The sequence below is a fragment of the Pan paniscus genome, chromosome 1 (assembly GCF_029289425.2).
Source record: "Pan paniscus chromosome 1, NHGRI_mPanPan1-v2.0_pri, whole genome shotgun sequence".
Lineage (NCBI taxonomy): Eukaryota > Metazoa > Chordata > Mammalia > Primates > Hominidae > Pan > Pan paniscus.
Window position 1 is genome coordinate 220,201,590 of NC_073249.2, and position 18,490 is coordinate 220,220,079.

Consider the following 18,490-nt stretch of genomic DNA (forward strand, 5'->3'; position numbering starts at 1 on the left):
CTATAAGCCTAAGTTGCATCACTGGCGCCCCGAGAACCCTCCTCCCACAGGCCCGCTGGGGCTTTGTCCTTGGGCATCCGTGGCCTCTGCAAAGCCAAAAGACGTCGGGGCCAGCTCAGGTCGCCTGAGTAAACACAAACCTGGGAAGCCGAGGGCCCCCTAAGTCAGTAGTGAGAGGACTCCTCCTGGAAACCCACAGCGACCCTGAAGGGCTCCACCTCGAGCAGGACCTTTCCTCCATATTCCAACGCAGTCAGAGGAGCCCTGGGTTTCCCCCGCGTAGCCTCACCGCCCCACGCCGCCCCACTCTGTCCCCTCATCCTCCCTTGCTGTCCTACTCTGTCCCTCGCCATCCCTCACAGTGCCACACTGTCCCTCACCGCCCCTCACAGTACCTCACCGTCCACTGTCCCACACTGTCCCTTGACATCCTTCATTGTCCCGCACAGTCCCTCACCGCCCCTCACAGTGCCTCACTGTCCACTGTCCCATATTGTCCCACACTGTCCCTTGCCATCCTTCACTGTCCGAGTCCCTCACAGTCCCAAAGTCCCTCACCGTCCCACACAGTCCCTCACCGTCCCACACTGTCCCACACAGTCCCTCACCGTCCCACACAGTCCCTCACCGTCCCACACTGTACCACAGTCCCGCACTGTCCCTCACCGTCCCACACTGTCCCTCACTGTCCCACACCGTCTCTCATCGTCCCGCACTGTCCCACACAGTCCCTCACCGTCCCACACTGTACCACAGTCCCGCACTGTCCCTCACCGTCCCGCACTGTCCCACACAGTCGCTCACCGGCCCACACTATCCTTCGCTGCCCCACACAGTCCCTAAGTGTCCCTCACTGTCCCTCCCACGCCGCAAGCCCAGTCGAGAGCGGCTCCCCTCTCCCCCTCCAGGGCTTCTTCGGCCCACACGGCCAGCGGCGGCCCGCGGAGAGGAAAAAACACACAATCTTGCCCGGAGCCTGAATTTATGGGAAATCCCGCGCGAAGCGCGATGTGCCCTCAGTTCGGGCAGGAACGGCGGCCGAGGCCCGGGTGGCCGCGGGCTTCTGAGGAAAGCTCGGCGTTGAGAGGCTCCCAGGGCTGCCGCACGGCTCGGGCAGAGGAGCGGAGCTGCGGCCGCGGTCAGCCCGGAGACGCCTCTCCGGGAGACAAAGCCGGCTCCCGGCAGCGCCGCGCTACGCCACGGTGGGCCCGGCGCAACGCCTCGGCCACGGCATCGCCCCTTTAAGCGGCGCGCGCCCTGATTGGCTGCGGGAGGAGGCGGGGCGGGACGCGGCGACCTCACGGCCCGGCGGCCTATGCTATATATAGAGGCGGCGGCGGCAGCCGCGGCGACGGCGGCCCGGTGCGAGGCAGAGTGCTAGCGGGAGCGCGAGCCAGCAAGAGGCGCCTGCGCGATGTCCGGGCCCCTGAGCCCGCGGCGCTGAGCCAGCCGGGACGGACATGCGCGGGAGGGCGCCGCGGGGCAGCCGCCGCTCCTCCGGGGTAAGGGGCCTGGCGCGCTGAGGGGGTGGGGAGGGCCACGCAGCGCTCCGTTCCCTCAGGGGGCCCCGCGCCGGGCGCCGGGATCCAGGCGGCTCCCCGACGCGAGGGCGGGGGCGTGGAGGGCGCGGGGAGGGTCGCCGCGACGCGGAGTCTCTGGGATGGAGGGAGAGGCCGGCCGGTCGCTCGCGGGCTTCTCCCCATTGAGGTGTGGAGGGCGGGACCCTCCCCGGCGGCGCAGCCCGGGCCTGGGGACGCCGCGAAGTGCCGGCGCCCGCCGCCTTCTCCACGCCTGCCGTGGTCGCCGCGCGGCCCCTCGGCTGGCCGGGGCCATGCACCCGAGCGCCCGGGATACGTCCCCGCAGCACCGGGACCGCAGGAGCGGACGGGGGTTCGGGAGCGGCGAGCATGAAGGTCCTCGTCCCGCAGCCTGCGCTCGCGGGGTTGCCCGGCGGGGATGAGCGTCTTCGGGCCTGGGGACTTGTTTGATTTTTTTTTATTTGTAAAAATCGGGGTTGCGTTGTCTTGTTCACACCGTGTACCCGTAAATCCTGTCTTGAAAGCTGGGGTGGGAGGCTCGGCGATTGCTTGCGGTGGTTGGTACCGGTTCTCTGGCGGTCAGCCCCGCTCCCTCTGCCTAATCTCACAGCGACGATGGTAATGCCGAAATCAGTATTTAAAAATTCGTCTAAGCTGTTCTGAACTCTTCCTTCTCTCCTAGAAACGTGATTCTTTGCTCTGAGTGTCTTAAGTACGGCTTTGAATGGAATGGGACTGCAAAATTATGTGTTCAAGACGTGAATGCTTATTGGGAATTTTGTGTGTGTATATGTGTATCATAGCCCTGTACAAATTAGATGACTCTTTAACCGTGAATGGTGCTGTATTGGTGCTTGCTAAGTCTTTATTAGGATTTCATCATTGCTTGAAAGAAACCAGTCTCTTACCTGATAAAAATATGAATAGATGGTTAGTCATAAACTTAAGTCAGAATGGAGACTGTAGCTTTAAAAGAGATGTGTCGGTGACTTGAGGTACACCTGCAACACAGGTAGGGCAAGACTGGTTTCTAGGCAACTGTCAGGGGTGAAGAAAGGTGAGGTTAAAATGCCCTTTTTTTCCCTTCCAGAACAAATGTTCAACCTTTTATAAATGTGTAAGAATGCAGTGGGTACACACATTTGTTGAGACTGAACATCCCAAGTTCACCGTACCTATTTTTTTAACTGCATTTCTTTTCTTATATTTCTGTAATTACAATATACAGTTTTAAGTGAAATTTTATTTGAACAGAGACCAAAGACAGGCTAGGTATCAGCAAATGATCAAATTTTGCAAAGACCAAAATAAAAGAAGCTGGTTTCTTGCTAACATGCTGGCTATAATTGGTTACCAATATGTTATCAAGCAAGCTCTTTTCCAGATATTAGCAAGTTTGAAGAAAAATAACAAAGGATTTAGCATGGACTTCAGAAACTATTTGTCATTCCCTTCGCTTCAAGCAGAAGTTTATTTTCACCTGTGTGTTCCAGGGGACACTCGATAATAAGTGATAGAGGTCTAGGACTAACGATTTATAACCTGACAGATATATTAGATTGTAAACTCCTTAAGGGTAGGCACTCTGCCTTGTATAGCTTCTATCTTACGCAGCCTTGCACATAGTTGATGTTGATAAATAATTGCATGAAAGCATGTTTTACCTTTTAAGGCTCAGCAGGATTGGAGCAGTCATTGATAAGGGTTGGAAAGCAAATCTGTTTAATTTTTTTATGGCTGTTATGAAATGCCTGAATTATTGATATTTTTGACGGGTAAAACTGTTGTTTCAATCATCGGTTTTCCTACTTGCAGTTCACAGTATATACTGGTCACTCTTTATAAGATTTAATTATGCTTGAGTTTTTGTGTGAAAATATCTCTTGACTGCTGCTTCTCAAAAGTTGAGCTAGATAATACTTCCTTTCTGCTGAAACTAATGGTGGCTTTTCAAAGCAATTTGCGTAAATTACAGGCACAATCTAACATGCTTGAAACTGACCTGATTGTCTGCATACCATCAGATTGCTTTAGAAAGGAGCAGAGGAAGGAAAGGAGGTGTCAGGGGTAACTCCAGGAATTGGAATGGCATAGGCTCCCTCTGCCAGAGAAACAACTCTGCTCTTAATCTAAATAAATTTGAATTGGTACCTCATCATCTGGATCCATTTGGATACATTTAGCATCCTTTGCGGGTGTCTGGCTATACAAAAGCTAATAAAGAACTCGCTTCATAAACGCAGTCCAGTTGTGGTATTCTGGCATTGTTTACACAGCATAAACACGTGCTTTGTAAAGGTAGATGAGGCGAATGAGTTTGAGGGTCCTAAATGTAAGTTACTACCTTAACAATTAGTTTTAAGATAGGGAAAAGTTACTGAGGGGGGTTCAGATTTCAGAAGGTGGTGGGGAGGATTCTCAGATTTCAAGTCTTTGTTGATACTGTAGTCCAGTTCCTCACACCATAAAATTGGGCAATATTACGAAAAGACCACTCTTCCAGGTCTCAATGAATGTGTCTTTAAAATGTGGGGCTTTTGGCCGGGCTCAGTGGCTCAGGCCTGTAATCTCAGCACTTTGGGAGGCCAAGGCGGGCAGATGGCTTGAGCCCAAGAGTATGAGACCAACCTGGGCAACATGGTGAAACCCTGTCACTACAAAAAAACACAAAAATTAGCTGGGTATGGTGGCACATGTCTGTAGTCCCAGCTACTCAGGAGGCTGAGGTGGGAGGATTGCTTGAGCCTGGGAGGCAGAGGTTGCAGTAAGCCAAGATCACACGACTGCACTACAGCCTGGTGACAGAGTGAGGCCCTGTCTTTAAAAAATAAACAAAAAAATGTGGGGCTTTGGCTACAGAAATGGAGCCCTTTTCAACTTGGAAATAATAGGAAGGTAAGGATTGGAAGACATTATCCAAAAGCTCTTATTCAATACCCCAGATGTGAAACTGGACTAGTTACAGATTGTTTTTTAAACAACTATTCGCTCAGTAGAATTGTCTTCTGACTCTTGTCAGGGCTGCCTCTTTTTCAGCCTTTAGATTTCCATTTAAAAGTCACCTACTCAGAGAGGCCTTCCCAAACCACCTGTGTAAATATATGCTCCTCTGCCTCCTTATCCTATTGCTGCTGTACCCTGCTTGTTTCCTTGGAAGGTATCGCCATCTAAAATTGTTTGCTTGCTTGGCTATTCTCTTCCTCCCTCATTAGATGGAAGGCTTCTTCAGGCAGCAGCCATCTCTATTTTTCACCTCACATGGTGTCTAATCCAGAATAAGCACTTGATAAATATTTGTGAAAAGAATTAATCCTTGCCCTCTAAGAATTTTTGAGCTGAATGAGCACTATGAGTTGAGTTTCTGTTCCTGCCTCTGCTATTGACTAGCACTTAGGTCTTGAGCATTTAACTTAACAGCCTTTTGCTTCAGTTTCTCCATTTATAAACAAGAATGTTACAAGGAGAAATGAGGTTGTTGCCTAAAATGAAGATACTATAGAGTGGAGAGGTAGTGAAAGTGTGGGGAAAATGCTGGATTATAGTACAGAAGAGCCATGATCGCCCTTTTGCTTATAGCAAGATATTTAACCTCACTTTGTTTCCTCATCTGCAAAATGGAGATTCTAATCCCTGCCTCTTCTTACAGGGATGTTGTGGGGATCAAGTGAGATAATGTGTAAGAAGGTGCTTTGTAACTTGTTGAGTGCTTTACAAATATAAGGTATTCTATTGTTAAATTCCGGATTTTACAATACAGTGTGATTATAATGCCATCATTGGGATCCATGCTGTGAAAGCGTGTTAAAAGGAGGCCCGTTGGGTATATGTAGTAACCGCTTATTACGAGTAAAAACAGACTTGTGTTATATGAAATAACCATGTTGTAAAGAGTTCTGTTGTGGTGGGGCATCCGTGGATCGTTAAAGATTGAGGGCTTCAAAATAGTTGTTTGAAGTGGTAATAGAATGTCAAATTGATGCCTTAACCCACCCATTTTAGAGGATACATAGGCCAGATCTACAATTAATAACTTTTAATAGGAGAATTTGAGGGAGTTGAAGTGAAACAGGAACTTTCATAGGCTACAGGTTACCCAAGAAAAACTATTACCAGTAAATCCATAAAAAAGGATCTGTGCTACCCTTACAAGTTGAGCAGTATAGTCAGTCGGATCCTACTTCGCCACTTTAAAAAGCCGTAGGGACTGGAAGAGGCAGTGTGGTGTGTTGGTGAAGGGCCTGGACGCTGAGGCCGGGCTGTCTAGTTGAAGTCCTGGCCCCATTGCTCACCAGGTTTGACCTTGAGCAAGTTCTTTAACTCTGTGCCTCAAGTAAGTGAGAGTAATAATAGTAGCCCACCTTATGGCATTGTAGAGAGGATTAAATAAGTTCATACACATAAAGCACTTAGAACCATGCTTGCCTGGCAGTTGTATGTCCAGTGAATGTTAGTTATTATTAATGGTTTTATATTAATTGTAACAATCTAGAGTTACCCATCGGGTAACTTAAATGCTTGTTAAATAAATTTGAAGTTTTAAAGACTTGCGTCCCATCATTAGACCATCGTGCTCGTTGTCTTTAGATTAGAATTCACTTTTATAGTAAGAAATAATCTATTGTTATATGTCAAAAAGAAATAATATTTTTCTCCCCTCTGTGTGTATATATAGTTACTGATTGTGCTACTCTGTAGGAAAAATACAAAGGACAAAAGAATGTATTCCTGCTATCCTACTTTTCTGCTGTCACACTAAAATTGTGTGGGAGGCTTAAGTGAGTTGAAAGACTGGATTATGGTAGTTGAGGGAATGGGTTTTTTGTTAGTTTACCATTTTTTAAAATACTTAGCTAGAAAGCATTCTGAATTATTGAATAAATTATGTCATTTATTTTTTATTTGACAGTTTGAAGATAAATTATTTTCTCTGTTGCCTCTATTTCACCACCTACAAATGGTCCATTATGTTCTGGACATGTTTAAGAGCCTCTGAGGAATGGAGCTGCAAACACAGACACAAATGTTCATCTTTGCCACACTGAACTATATTTTAATATTTACTGAAGCCATCAAGCTTTTCTTGAATTCATGCAGGAGTATTTTAATTACATTAAAACATGACATTATTTTAAAAGTAATCTATGTTTTTAATTCAAAGGCTATTTATGCTTACCATGGTAGAGAGTACAACTAAGGAAGTTTTCTTAACTTGCCTCCCTCTTTCTTTTCCTACCCCTACCTAAATCATAGGCTATTAAAATGAAATCTGGGCCGGGCGCGGTATCTCACGCCTGTAATCTCAGCACTTTGGGAGGCCGAGGCAGGAGGATCACCTGAGGTCAGGAGTTTGAGACCAGCCTGACCAACATGGAGAAACCCCATCTCTACTAAAAATACAAAAATTAGCCTGGCGAGTTGGTGCATGCCTATAATCCCAGCTACTCGGGAGGCTGAGGCAGGAAAATCGCTTGAACCTGGGAGGCGGAGATTGTGGTGTGCACCATTGCACTCCAGCCTGGGTGACAACAGTAAGACTCCGTCTCAAAAAAAAAAAAAAAAAAAATTGGTGTTTTTTTGTTTGTTCGTTTGTTTTAATTTCCTCACAGGTGATTATTTTAGACATTTTTAAAAATATGCAGAGATTGGTATATTTGGGGAGGATCTAAAATCATGGAGTTTGTCATATTCCTAAATCAGTTTCCTTTTATAAATTTTGCCTTTAAATGTAGTTACCTTATTATCTTCCTTGGTTATGGAAGTACTTAATGTAGGTGATTCTTAAATGGAACTGAAAAGACCATTTATCACCCTGAATAAACAGAAATCAGGTTCTAGAACCAGATTGAAAGGAGGAAATTACATCACACTCTTAAATAAGGAAGCACTGGGCAGAACTGGATGAGTTGTATGACAAAAATGTGCCCCTCCTCCTCCCATGGATGGCTCCTGAGATTTATTAATGAGATCTGGTGGCCAGGTAAGCATATCTAGGTTACTGCCTTAAGGTAGCCTGCATTTTTCTTTTTCTTTTTTTTTAAGCAGTTTCAAAGAGACTGTCCTCAAGCTAAAGGCCTATGATTTCACCTTAATGAAGAAGGTGCAGTGTGCTTTTGGTGTAACTTTTTTAGAAAAATGAAAGTCACCTTAAATTCAGCAGCAAAAACACAGTCTAGAAGGAATAGTGTTTTAAGAGAAGGCAAAACACTGTTTTAAGAAAGTACCCCCCCAATTGCTTCAAGTAAATATACTGTAACAGAAACCAGTTTAGAAAGCTACACTGTTAACCACTGAAGCTTACAATTTTTACTCAGTCTACAAACTGTCTTCTTTGAATTCTGGAAATGAATTTCATAAAAATTCCTTCCTGTTACATATCCTAAGGTTGTTACATTATTATTGGGCAGTCGCCTCACTCCAGCACGCATTAACTTTATCCTTTATAAATCTGCTTCTCCCCTGAGCTCTTCACTGACTCACAGTGTATGTGAATCTTTCATGTCATTACCTTTTAAAAATGAGATGGATATTTTCTCAGTATCCATTTAATAAATAATAGACATGAATGATGCCAAGATCTACAGGGGGAAAGCATAAATCAGACATCAGTTCTGTCCTAGATGATTTGAAGAGTGGAAGGGGAATTGGGGCCCAGCACAAAATAACACAAGAACAGAGCGCCGCTGCTCCGGTGTTTCATGAAAGGGAGCGGCTTCATGGAGAAGGTAGGGTAGAGCTGACCTTAAAGGATGAATCGAATTGTAACAGAGATTTGGGGAAAATAGAAGCGAGCTTGAAAATATAGATTAGGTTTATATTGTGGAGGCCCTAAATTGCCAGGCTGAGGAGGTTTTATTTAGGAGCCTTTGAAGGTTTTTTGAGCAGCAGCAAATCTTAGTTTGAGCTGTTGTTAAGGAATATTGACTTGGTACTAGTGTTGTAGAATAGGTTGCATATTGCCAGACCCCAGGAAGAATGATGCCTGTCAATGGAAGGGTAAGATTTGAGAAGCCATGTAAAAGTAGTCTGTGGAACTTGGCAATTGAATGTACATGGCCTCAGGTTAAAAATGGTGCCTTGAGAAGTGTGATCCTCTTAGACCCTGAACTGGTTTGGGGAGTGGGGAATGGAGTATGAAGTGAAAGGAGGAGTTTGGTTTGTAGAGTTTGAGATGCCAGAGGGCCATCCAAGTGGAAAGATAATCACCAGACAATAGGAAATGCAAAGTTGAAGCTCGAGCCAGGCTGGAGTCATTGATTCAGGAGCTGTCTATGAGTTGAAGCTATACAAGTGGATTAATAAAAGGATAACCTCAAGAAGCAAATGATTTTAGGGCTTCTTTTTTCGTTGAATTTAGAAAAGAATCAAGTTATGTTAACAGGAAAAGGTGGTTCACATCTGAAATTTGGTATTTAACTGCATTTTAGACCCACTGAAAAAGCTAAAAATAGTTGAGGAAGTTTGGAGAAGTTATGCTGCAGGTTATTTGGGTCCTTGTCTAAGCCATGCTGTCTGGACTCACATTCGCTTTCCTATTCTTGGATTCCATAACATCATCCCATCTTGTACTTTTCAGATACTGATTTCCCCACATAGGTACATTTTTGCAATTGTTTTCCTCTAATGAGTTGTAAGACAGATAAAATGTGAAAAATTGGCATTAAACATCACTTGGGAAGAGTTTGTTTCTTTTTAGCTTGAGGTTGGTAAAATGGATTTATTTACTCCGCGCCCCCCCGCCCCCCGCTTCCATTTGTGCTGAATACTAGAAGGTTTTTAGAGAGAGAGAAAGTTTCAGGTGGTTTCATACCCTCAGTTTACAATCTGAGAAACATTTTTTTTAAAAGCTTCCTTCCAAACCTGTAGCACATTGCCCTTTTTGAGTCTACAGTTTGAAGTTATTTTCCAAAAGAAGAGAACATGGCAGTTATATTGCCCCCCTCGTCTCCCATGCTAGCAAGTAGGAAGTTCGGACAGTTTCATAACATGGCCCATTCACAATTCCCCATTGAAATTTAGAGGCAGGTCACCTTCTATGAATACACAAAGACACTATTGTGGTCAGAAGTGAGCTGGCTTAGTGAACACAATTCTTTTTATACTAAAAAAATTTTTTTCTTAAGAAAGCTAACAAGTAGGTGATGGAAACAATGAATAAAAAATAACTTTTTCTAGAACATATAAATAATTTTAAGTGACCATTGAAATGTAAGTTTAGAATTCCAAGGCAATTTCTGCAGAGGCGATAGTTACACAATCATTCTGTTGAAAGCTAAGATTTAGATGGCATTAGGAGGCTGACACACAGTAATTACTAGTAGTACTTGTTGGCTTGCAGACAGGTGGGGGTTGGGCCTCTAGAATCCCCTGCAGCATTTTCCTGTAATCTGGATGAGCGATCTTCAAACGTGTGCTTTCAAACTACTTAAATACCATATTCTTCCTATCTTGCCTTTCATTTTTATATTACCACAGATACTTTCCTCATAGTCTTGCCAGTGCTTGTAGAATGCTTAGAAAAAGCTTGATAAACCACTGGGCTAAGTACACAGAGGGAGAGGCTAGCAGTATTTTTAAATTGGTTTCTAAATTTTTTATAGCTTGATGGTAGATAACACATTTGCTTCATTGAAGTAATCTGAAAAACCAATCCTCAAAAGACCTCTCAATTAGAATTCTTAAATGACAGTGTTTTCTTTATCATATATTTGAGAGATTGATTTAAAGAAAAATAATGCTTGACTATCTGAAATAATATTTTAACCCTATCATAAAATCTCTGCCTGGTAGAACAGCTAACTGTGGAAGGGTAAAATGCAGAGAACCAGTCATTGGATCTCCCTTCTCTACTTTGTTACTGAAATCTTGAACCTGTAGAACATTACTTATCACTGTGTTCCTTTCTAATGGGAAAATAATAATAAACACTTGCAGAGTATTTTTTAAAGGTTTTTAGCTTTTAAAAAAAAAAAAAACCCTGTGCCTTACACAATGTGTATATTGAGTTGATACTGATTATGATAATTAGATGGTATTATACAATCATTCATTCAGCAAACATTCACTTACTGAGCACCTACTAATGTTCCAGGTACCGATTGTTAAAAGGTGATTGAGACACAGCCTCTGTCCTGAGCTTAGTCTAGTAGGAGGTGACAGATTTGTAAATAATAGATTTGAAGTTGCTGAGCAAAAAAAAAAAACAAAAAAAACCTGTGTACCTCTCCCCCACAGCAAATGTGTCACATTTGCACAGTGCCCAGCCTTTGCACAGTGCCCAGCACTCAGCTGTGCAGATATTATTTGCACTGATCCCTTACTAATATTTAGTGAGAGAATGAGATCGTGTTAAAGAGTGTATATGTACGTGCCCCCAAAAGGGGTCAGTGTTATACAGATAGTTGACAAATAATATCCTGGTGCCTAAGGAAAAAAACCTAAACTTATAAATAAACTTGGCTATCTGAAGACAGCAGAGATTGATGCTGACTAACACATAACGAATAATAAAAAAGGAAAGTGAAAAGGGGGCTATAGGGACTCCAGACCTGTAACATCTGACAAAGGGGATTGGCGGTCCTGAAGTTGAGGAACTACTAATTTAAGAAAAATGTACTTATTTTGTTATCCATGCCTTGCAGCTAAGCAAGATATGAGTTACTGGGTATTTCACAAAGGAGAATGTAAAGAATGTACCTTTAACTTGTCTTTAAAAGGGAGGGAGGAAGCTGTCCCAGGCTTTTACTGAAGCCAGTAATCTTGCAGAACTTGATTTTTACAGGATAATGGAAATTAGTATCTTCATATATTACTGTTTGTTCCTTGAACAAGTAGTAACTGGAGAATTTGTCTTCCCATGGCCAACCCTGAAATACAAAATCCAGATAAATGCTAGACCCTGGGGTAGTCAGGTGCCAATACTGTAGAAACTCTTGCTTAGTTTCAGCATTGTGTTTTAGTGAGTATTAGTTCTACAGCATAAAATACAGTGGCTTCTGAAATTACCTTTTTAGCTTGGGAAAAATAAGCAGGATCCACTGGTGCTTCATGCCCAGTGCAGCCGTAACTTAGAAGGCTGGTTTAATAGGTCAGGGGAGGGTCTGTGTGCATTGCCAAGTGAGTGTGATTTGTTGTGCAACTCTCAGGCTGTGCAGTAGGAGGTCTGCTTTTGCTGGCAATAGATTATTTCTCATTTCACTAAAACATTTCATGTCTTTTGGATTAGCATTTACACAAAAAATCATTTTTGGTGTTTACATATAAGTACCCTCACGAGCTGTAAGAATTAAGTGAAAGTCTACAACTAATTTTTTCTATTCAGCATCCCCCAAATCCTCTCATATTAGCTTTGCTGTAATTTAGACTGTCCTAATGGAGGTATTTCTGAATTGTTTTCTTTATTCTCTCATCTCTTCTACCCCCCTAGGGAATGAAAGCTACTGGTTGATTTTAAAGTGCCTGGGCCTCACAGGTTTGGAGATGTCCCAGAATAAGGCACAATGTCAATAGCAGGAGTTGCTGCTCAGGAGATCAGAGTCCCATTAAAAACTGGATTTCTACATAATGGCCGAGCCATGGGGAATATGAGGAAGACCTACTGGAGCAGTGGCAGTGAGTTTAAAAAGTAGGTAGAGGATGTAATGCTGCTGTAATCTGGATAAATATGTGACACTAAAATGGGAGAGGCTGTGATTGCTCTTCGCTTATGACCAAAGTATCTTCGTCTCCTTTCAGCAACTTTTTAAATATTGACCCGATAACCATGGCCTACAGTCTGAACTCTTCTGCTCAGGAGCGCCTAATACCACTTGGTATGTATTCTGAAAATCTGATCACAGTAAGCATTTGAGAAGAACAGTCTGGATTCGGGTTAGCTTGTCCTCCAGCATTATTTTTTAAATGAGGAAACCTGAACTATTTCCAACAACAGCCTGACCCCTAGTGGCAACAGATTCAGAAGATAACTGTGTTTTTCTCAAGCTATTGTACTCGACTGCCTTCATTCTGAGTCACTGATTGCTAAGTAGGACTGTTCATGGACGTGGGATCTTCTAAAATCAAGAATTAGTTCTCATTCCAGCTCTGATGCATACTTTACTTCATGAAACCTTAGGCGAGATTTCCCACCTTTCTTACTAGTATCGAATGCATGTTTGACAGTAATAGATGAAAATAGTATAAATGTTCCTCAAAACTTAAAAAATAGTATTTTTAATGTGAATATTCTGTTCCTTGGATCTTTGTCAAGAGCTGTGTGTGAACTGAACACATTGCAGGCAAGTCCATTCACTCACGATATTATGATGTGCCAGCAATAAGGACTTTGTCTTATCTCATTGGTACCCTACGTGCCTAGTATGGTCGCATGTCTTAAATGGCAAGGCTGGTACAGTATGGTATTCATGTAAATTATATGCTATTCATCTTCCGCGAATTTTACACACGTCACAAAACTTGCCTGTGATGTGTGGGTGTGCGCTGTGCACATGTCCAAAGGAGATAGAGGAGATAGTTTGTTCTTTGAACCACACCATGTGCGTTAAGAATCTTCTGCTCTCTAATTACACCTGTGGTGGTTGCATGGGTGTTCTCGGGGTGACAGCAGTCAAGTGTTTCACTCAGGAAGAAAGCTGTGGAAGCATAGGTAGCTGGGGTGCTCTCTCCTTCACACAGGTGGAGAGAGGATTGTTGATCTTTTATTAATATCTCTTGTTCATTCCAGGGCATGCTTCCAAATCTGCTCCGATGAATGGCCACTGCTTTGCAGAAAATGGTCCATCTCAAAAGTCCAGCTTGCCCCCTCTTCTTATTCCCCCAAGTGAAAACTTGGGACCACATGAAGAGGATCAAGTTGTATGTGGTTTTAAGAAACTCACAGTGAATGGGGTTTGTGCTTCCACCCCTCCACTGACACCCATAAAAAACTCCCCTTCCCTTTTCCCCTGTGCCCCTCTTTGTGAACGGGGTTCTAGGCCTCTTCCACCGTTGCCAATCTCTGAAGCCCTCTCTCTGGATGACACAGACTGTGAGGTGGAATTCCTAACTAGCTCAGATACAGACTTCCTTTTAGAAGACTCTACACTTTCTGATTTCAAATATGATGTTCCTGGCAGGCGAAGCTTCCGTGGGTGTGGACAAATCAACTATGCATATTTTGATACCCCAGCTGTTTCTGCAGCAGATCTCAGCTATGTGTCTGACCAAAATGGAGGTGTCCCAGATCCAAATCCTCCTCCACCTCAGACCCACCGAAGATTAAGAAGGTCTCATTCGGGACCAGCTGGCTCCTTTAACAAGCCAGCCATAAGGATATCCAACTGTTGTATACACAGAGCTTCTCCTAACTCCGATGAAGACAAACCTGAGGTTCCCCCCAGAGTTCCCATACCTCCTAGACCAGTAAAGCCAGATTATAGAAGATGGTCAGCAGAAGTTACTTCGAGCACCTATAGTGATGAAGACAGGCCTCCCAAAGTACCGCCAAGAGAACCTTTGTCACCGAGTAACTCGCGCACACCGAGTCCCAAAAGCCTTCCGTCTTACCTCAATGGGGTCATGCCCCCTACACAGAGCTTTGCCCCTGATCCCAAGTATGTCAGCAGCAAAGCACTGCAAAGACAGAACAGCGAAGGATCTGCCAGTAAGGTTCCTTGCATTCTGCCCATTATTGAAAATGGGAAGAAGGTTAGTTCAACACATTATTACCTACTACCTGAACGACCACCATACCTGGACAAATATGAAAAATTTTTTAGGGAAGCAGAAGAAACAAATGGAGGCGCCCAAATCCAGCCATTACCTGCTGACTGCGGTATATCTTCAGCCACAGAAAAGCCAGACTCAAAAACAAAAATGGATCTGGGTGGCCACGTGAAGCGTAAACATTTATCCTATGTGGTTTCTCCTTAGACCTTGGGGTCATGGTTCAGCAGAGGTTACATAGGAGCAAATGGTTCTCAATTTTCCAGTTTGATTGAAGTGCAGAGAAAAATCCCTTAGATTGCAAAATAAAATAGTTGAACTCTCTGTCTTCATGTGGAAGGTTTAGAAAGCAGTTGTGAGATGCTGTTATGCTGAGAAACCCTGACTTTGTTAGTGTTGGAAAAAAGTCTTACAAGTCTATAATTTAAAGATGTGATGGTGGGGAGGGGAGGATGGGGAAGCTTTTTATATATGCATACATTACATACCTATATATAAACTTGTGGTATAACCATAGACCATAGCTGCAGGTTAACCAATTAGTTACTATCGTAGAGTAATATATATTCAGAATAATAAACTCAAGCTGGAGAAATGAGTCCTGATAGACTGAAAATTGAGCAAATGGAAGAAGATACAGTATTGTTTAGATCAGAATCATTAAAAAATATTTTTGTTTAGTAAGTTTGAAGATTTCTGGCTTTTAGGCCTTTTCTATTTTGTTTCATTTATTTTTGCAGGCAGTCTTTTCCATGGAGGGCAGGGTATCCATTCTTTACCATGGGTGTACCTGCTTAGGTTAAAAATCATACCAAGGCCTCATACTTCCAGGTTTCATGTTGCGTCTTGTTGAGGGAGGGAGAGCAGGTTACTTGGCAACCATATTGTCACCTGTACCTGTCACACATCTTGAAAAATAAAACGATAATAGAACTAGTGACTAATTTTCCCTTACAGTTCCTGCTTGGTCCCACCCACTGAAGTAGCTCATCGTAGTGCGGGCTGTATTAGAGGCAGTGGGGTACGTTAGATTCAGATGGAAAAGTATTCTAGGTGCCAGTGTTAGGATGTCAGTTTTACAAAATAATGAAGCAATTAGCTATGTGATTGAGAGTTATTGTTTGGGGATGTGTGTTGTGGTTTTGCTTTTTTTTTTTAGACTGTATTAATAAACATACAACACAAGCTGGCCTTGTGTTGCTGGTTCCTATTCAGTATTTCCTGGGGATTGTTTGCTTTTTAAGTAAAACACTTCTGACCCATAGCTCAGTATGTCTGAATTCCAGAGGTCACATCAGCGTCTTTCTGCTTTGAAAACTCTCACAGCTGTGGCTGCTTCACTTAGATGCAGTGAGACACATAGTTGGTGTTCCGATTTTCACATCCTTCCATGTATTTATCTTGAAGAGATAAGCACAGAAGAGAAGGTGCTCACTAACAGAGCTACATTACTGCAATGTTCTCTTAACAGTTAAACAAGCTGTTTACAGTTTAAACTGCTGAATATTATTTGAGCTATTTAAAGCTTATTATATTTTAGTATGAACTAAATGAAGGTTAAAACATGCTTAAGAAAAATGCACTGATTTCTGCATTATGTGTACAGTATTGGACAAAGGATTTTATTCATTTTGTTGCATTATTTTGAATATTGTCTTTTCATTTTAATAAAGTTATAATACTTATTTATGATACCATTAGTAATGTTTCTTGCCTAAAGTCTTATTAAGTGTATGAAGCAATTTGACAGCATTATTTTTAAGCACAAGCGAAGATTCTTTGAAGTTTAATGTATTCTTGAAACTCTTATTCTTTAGAATGAAACATAATTTGTGCAATCTTTTTCACATATTATGAAAGTATACAGTGGAAATGAGCTGTTTGGTTTTACCTTTAACAACTGAAAGAGAACTGGATTCTGGGGTTACTATCAGAAACAACGTTGGGGGTGGGAGTCCACATCAAGGAGAACGTGACAGAAGAAACCAGTTCTGATGTGTAGACTTGGTTTGACTCATTCTGATTTTTAGGACGAGGTCCCGGTTACTCCGGGCCCTTTGGCAGGCTTTGCTTCTTGCTTGTTTAAGGCCACCCAAGGAATCTGCGCCTGCCTTGGCCTGTCATGGAGATGGCAAGTCCACAGTGGACAAATGGGCTCCTGGCAGCCTTTGGATGGAGGCAGGGGCTGGAGTGCTCTTTGTGAGGAGGCTTAGTCCCATGTCACCTAGCCCTGTGCCTGGTTCTCTTCACTGTCCTCTGCAGGCTCCTTTGTCCCCTGGGAGAGGGTGGGAGCCCTCCACGACCTTCATCGGGCACCTGCACTGTCTTGCCACTCTCCAGAGTGAAGAGTGAGGGCTCAAATTATCTGGGTTGAAGTTCCAACTTCATCCCTTTCTAATTCTGTGTGAGGCAGATTATTTTAAATCCCTGTACCTCAGTTTTCTCATTGGTAAAATGGGCAGAGAGGTGGGAATTATTTTGTGACAACTGCATATAAACTATATTATCTGGTACATAGTGAGGGCCCCATACATGAGAACTGTTTTTGTCATCTAAAGGCTGGGTGTCATTTATGGCATTTTACAGATGAAGATGCAGGCTTGGGACGTTCAGTCAACAGACATTTGTTAAATCCCAGCCCCATGCTGGATCCTGCGAAAACACATCCCTTTCCCTTATGGAATTTAAAGCAGATAATGTTAATTATGATTACATCTTATATTAAGTGCTAAATAAAAAGGTAATGAACAATGGGAGCAATGAGGACTGATAATGGGACCTGTGAGGTGTTAAGCTCTGAAGGGTTAGAATGGAAGCTGAGGGAGGGGAGTGAACAGGTAGGTGTGTTACCAGTGGAGGAAGCAGACAATGTGTGAGACCCTGAAGTAGGAAACAGCTGAGCAGCTTCCAGAAAGTGGCTGTCAGGAGGAGGAGGGGCCTGGAAAAGTATAGTGGGTGCCACTGAAAGATCCTAAGCAGGAGAGGAAGGTGATGGTGATTTAAGAGGACAGTGGCTGTTGTGTGGAGGACAGATCGGAGAGAAGCAAAAGGAAACGGGAAGACTTAATGGACAGAGGCTACTGTAGTCCTGAACTGAGACAAGACTGCCTTGGCCAGTGGAGATGGAGAAAAACAGTAAAAGATACCTGGGAGTAGTAGAAACAGTGAAGTTCCAGATCACGCAGGCCCGTGTGCACGGCACCCTGGCCAAAGAGGGACAGCTCCCCAAGCGCAGGGACTGAGCTTCCTGTGCACTGTCATGACGCACTGCCTGACCCAGGGGTGCAGTAAGTCCCTGCTGACTGGATGTCTGAATGCAGCACTTGCAGAACTTCGTCTGCTTCTGAGACTTTTTGCCTCTCCCCTCCCCTCCACTACCTTTTCTTGGTCATATGGTCAAGAATATGTTTCATTAGTTCTGTTTGCTTTCCATCTTACCTTTGTATTTTTACTTGTGTTTGCAAGCATATACCTTTTCCCTGATTTTTCCTGGCTAAGCAAATGTGCCTAGCCGCCATGCCAATGCCACACTACCACCGGAACACATCCCCTAGCACCTTCTGCCTGTCAACTTATTCCTCAACCAGCACACAAAGCAAGTTAATTCTAAAGAGTTCTCGTGGCATAGGTCAAGCCCGGGACTTCTGACACTCTTCTCTGTTGCTAAGTAAGATGCCAATAGGAAATCAGCTGCGTGTTAGCTGCCACTTTATGCACTGTTGAGTTCTCAAAGATGGTTATGTCACACAACAAAGTACTGGCCTAAAACCCAGGTTCCTGTCTTGACTTCTCCCTTTTTTTTTTTAGACACAGAGTCTTCTTGCTCTTGTCACCCCAGGCTCCAGGCTAGAGTGCAGTAGCACCAATCTTGGCTCACCGCAACCTCCGTCTCCCGGGTTCAAGCGATTCTCCCTGCCTCAGCCTCTCAAGTAGCTGGGATTATAGGCAGGCGCCACCACGCCTGGCTAATTTTGCATTTTTTTAGTAGAGACAGGGTTTCTCCATGTTGGTCAGGCTGGTCTTGAACTCCCAATCTCAGGTGATCCGCCTGCCTCGGCCTCCCAAGGTGCTGGGATTACAGGTGTGAGCCACCACGCCTGGCTGACCTCCCACTTTCTATAGGAAGGATTCACTTCACTTCCCTGAGCTTTAAGTTCCTTGTCAGTATATGTGAGGCCATGCCAGAGCGCACTGTAGTGCTATGCACACCTAAGGGACTGGTTAGTAGGTACCATTTCGTGGCAGCAAACAGA

The 18,490-nt window shown here is 43.7% G+C and overlaps 1 protein-coding gene across 2 annotated transcripts; it reads left to right on the forward strand.

Moving 5' to 3' along the window:
- Positions 1-1,327: 1,327 nt before the first annotated feature.
- Positions 1,328-15,929, forward strand: ERRFI1 (ERBB receptor feedback inhibitor 1). 2 transcript variants are annotated; one of them, XM_003822127.5, is made up of 4 exons: positions 1,328-1,502; positions 11,962-12,159; positions 12,270-12,346; positions 13,258-15,929. In XM_003822127.5, the coding sequence occupies exons 2-4, from the start codon at positions 12,035-12,037 to the stop codon at positions 14,442-14,444; spliced, it is 1,389 nt and encodes a 462-aa protein (XP_003822175.1). In that variant the 5' UTR covers positions 1,328-1,502; positions 11,962-12,034; the 3' UTR covers positions 14,445-15,929. The 2 variants fall into 2 exon arrangements, with proteins under 2 accessions (XP_003822175.1, XP_063451021.1); XM_063594951.1 differs by lacking the exon at positions 1,328-1,502 and adding an exon at positions 1,779-1,913.
- Positions 15,930-18,490: the final 2,561 nt, after the last annotated feature.

What these genes read in the sequence shown, in the direction of transcription:
- ERRFI1 (XM_003822127.5), top strand. Translation starts at nt 12,035, where the DNA reads ATGTCAATAGCAGGAGTTGCTGCTCAGGAGATCAGAGTCCCATTAAAA. An exon ending in AGTGGCAGTGAGTTTAAAAA is followed by an intron (nt 12,160 to 12,269) that starts GTAGGTAGAGGA and finishes GTCTCCTTTCAG; the next exon opens with CAACTTTTTAAATATTGACC. An exon ending in GGAGCGCCTAATACCACTTG is followed by an intron (nt 12,347 to 13,257) that starts GTATGTATTCTG and finishes TGTTCATTCCAG; the next exon opens with GGCATGCTTCCAAATCTGCT.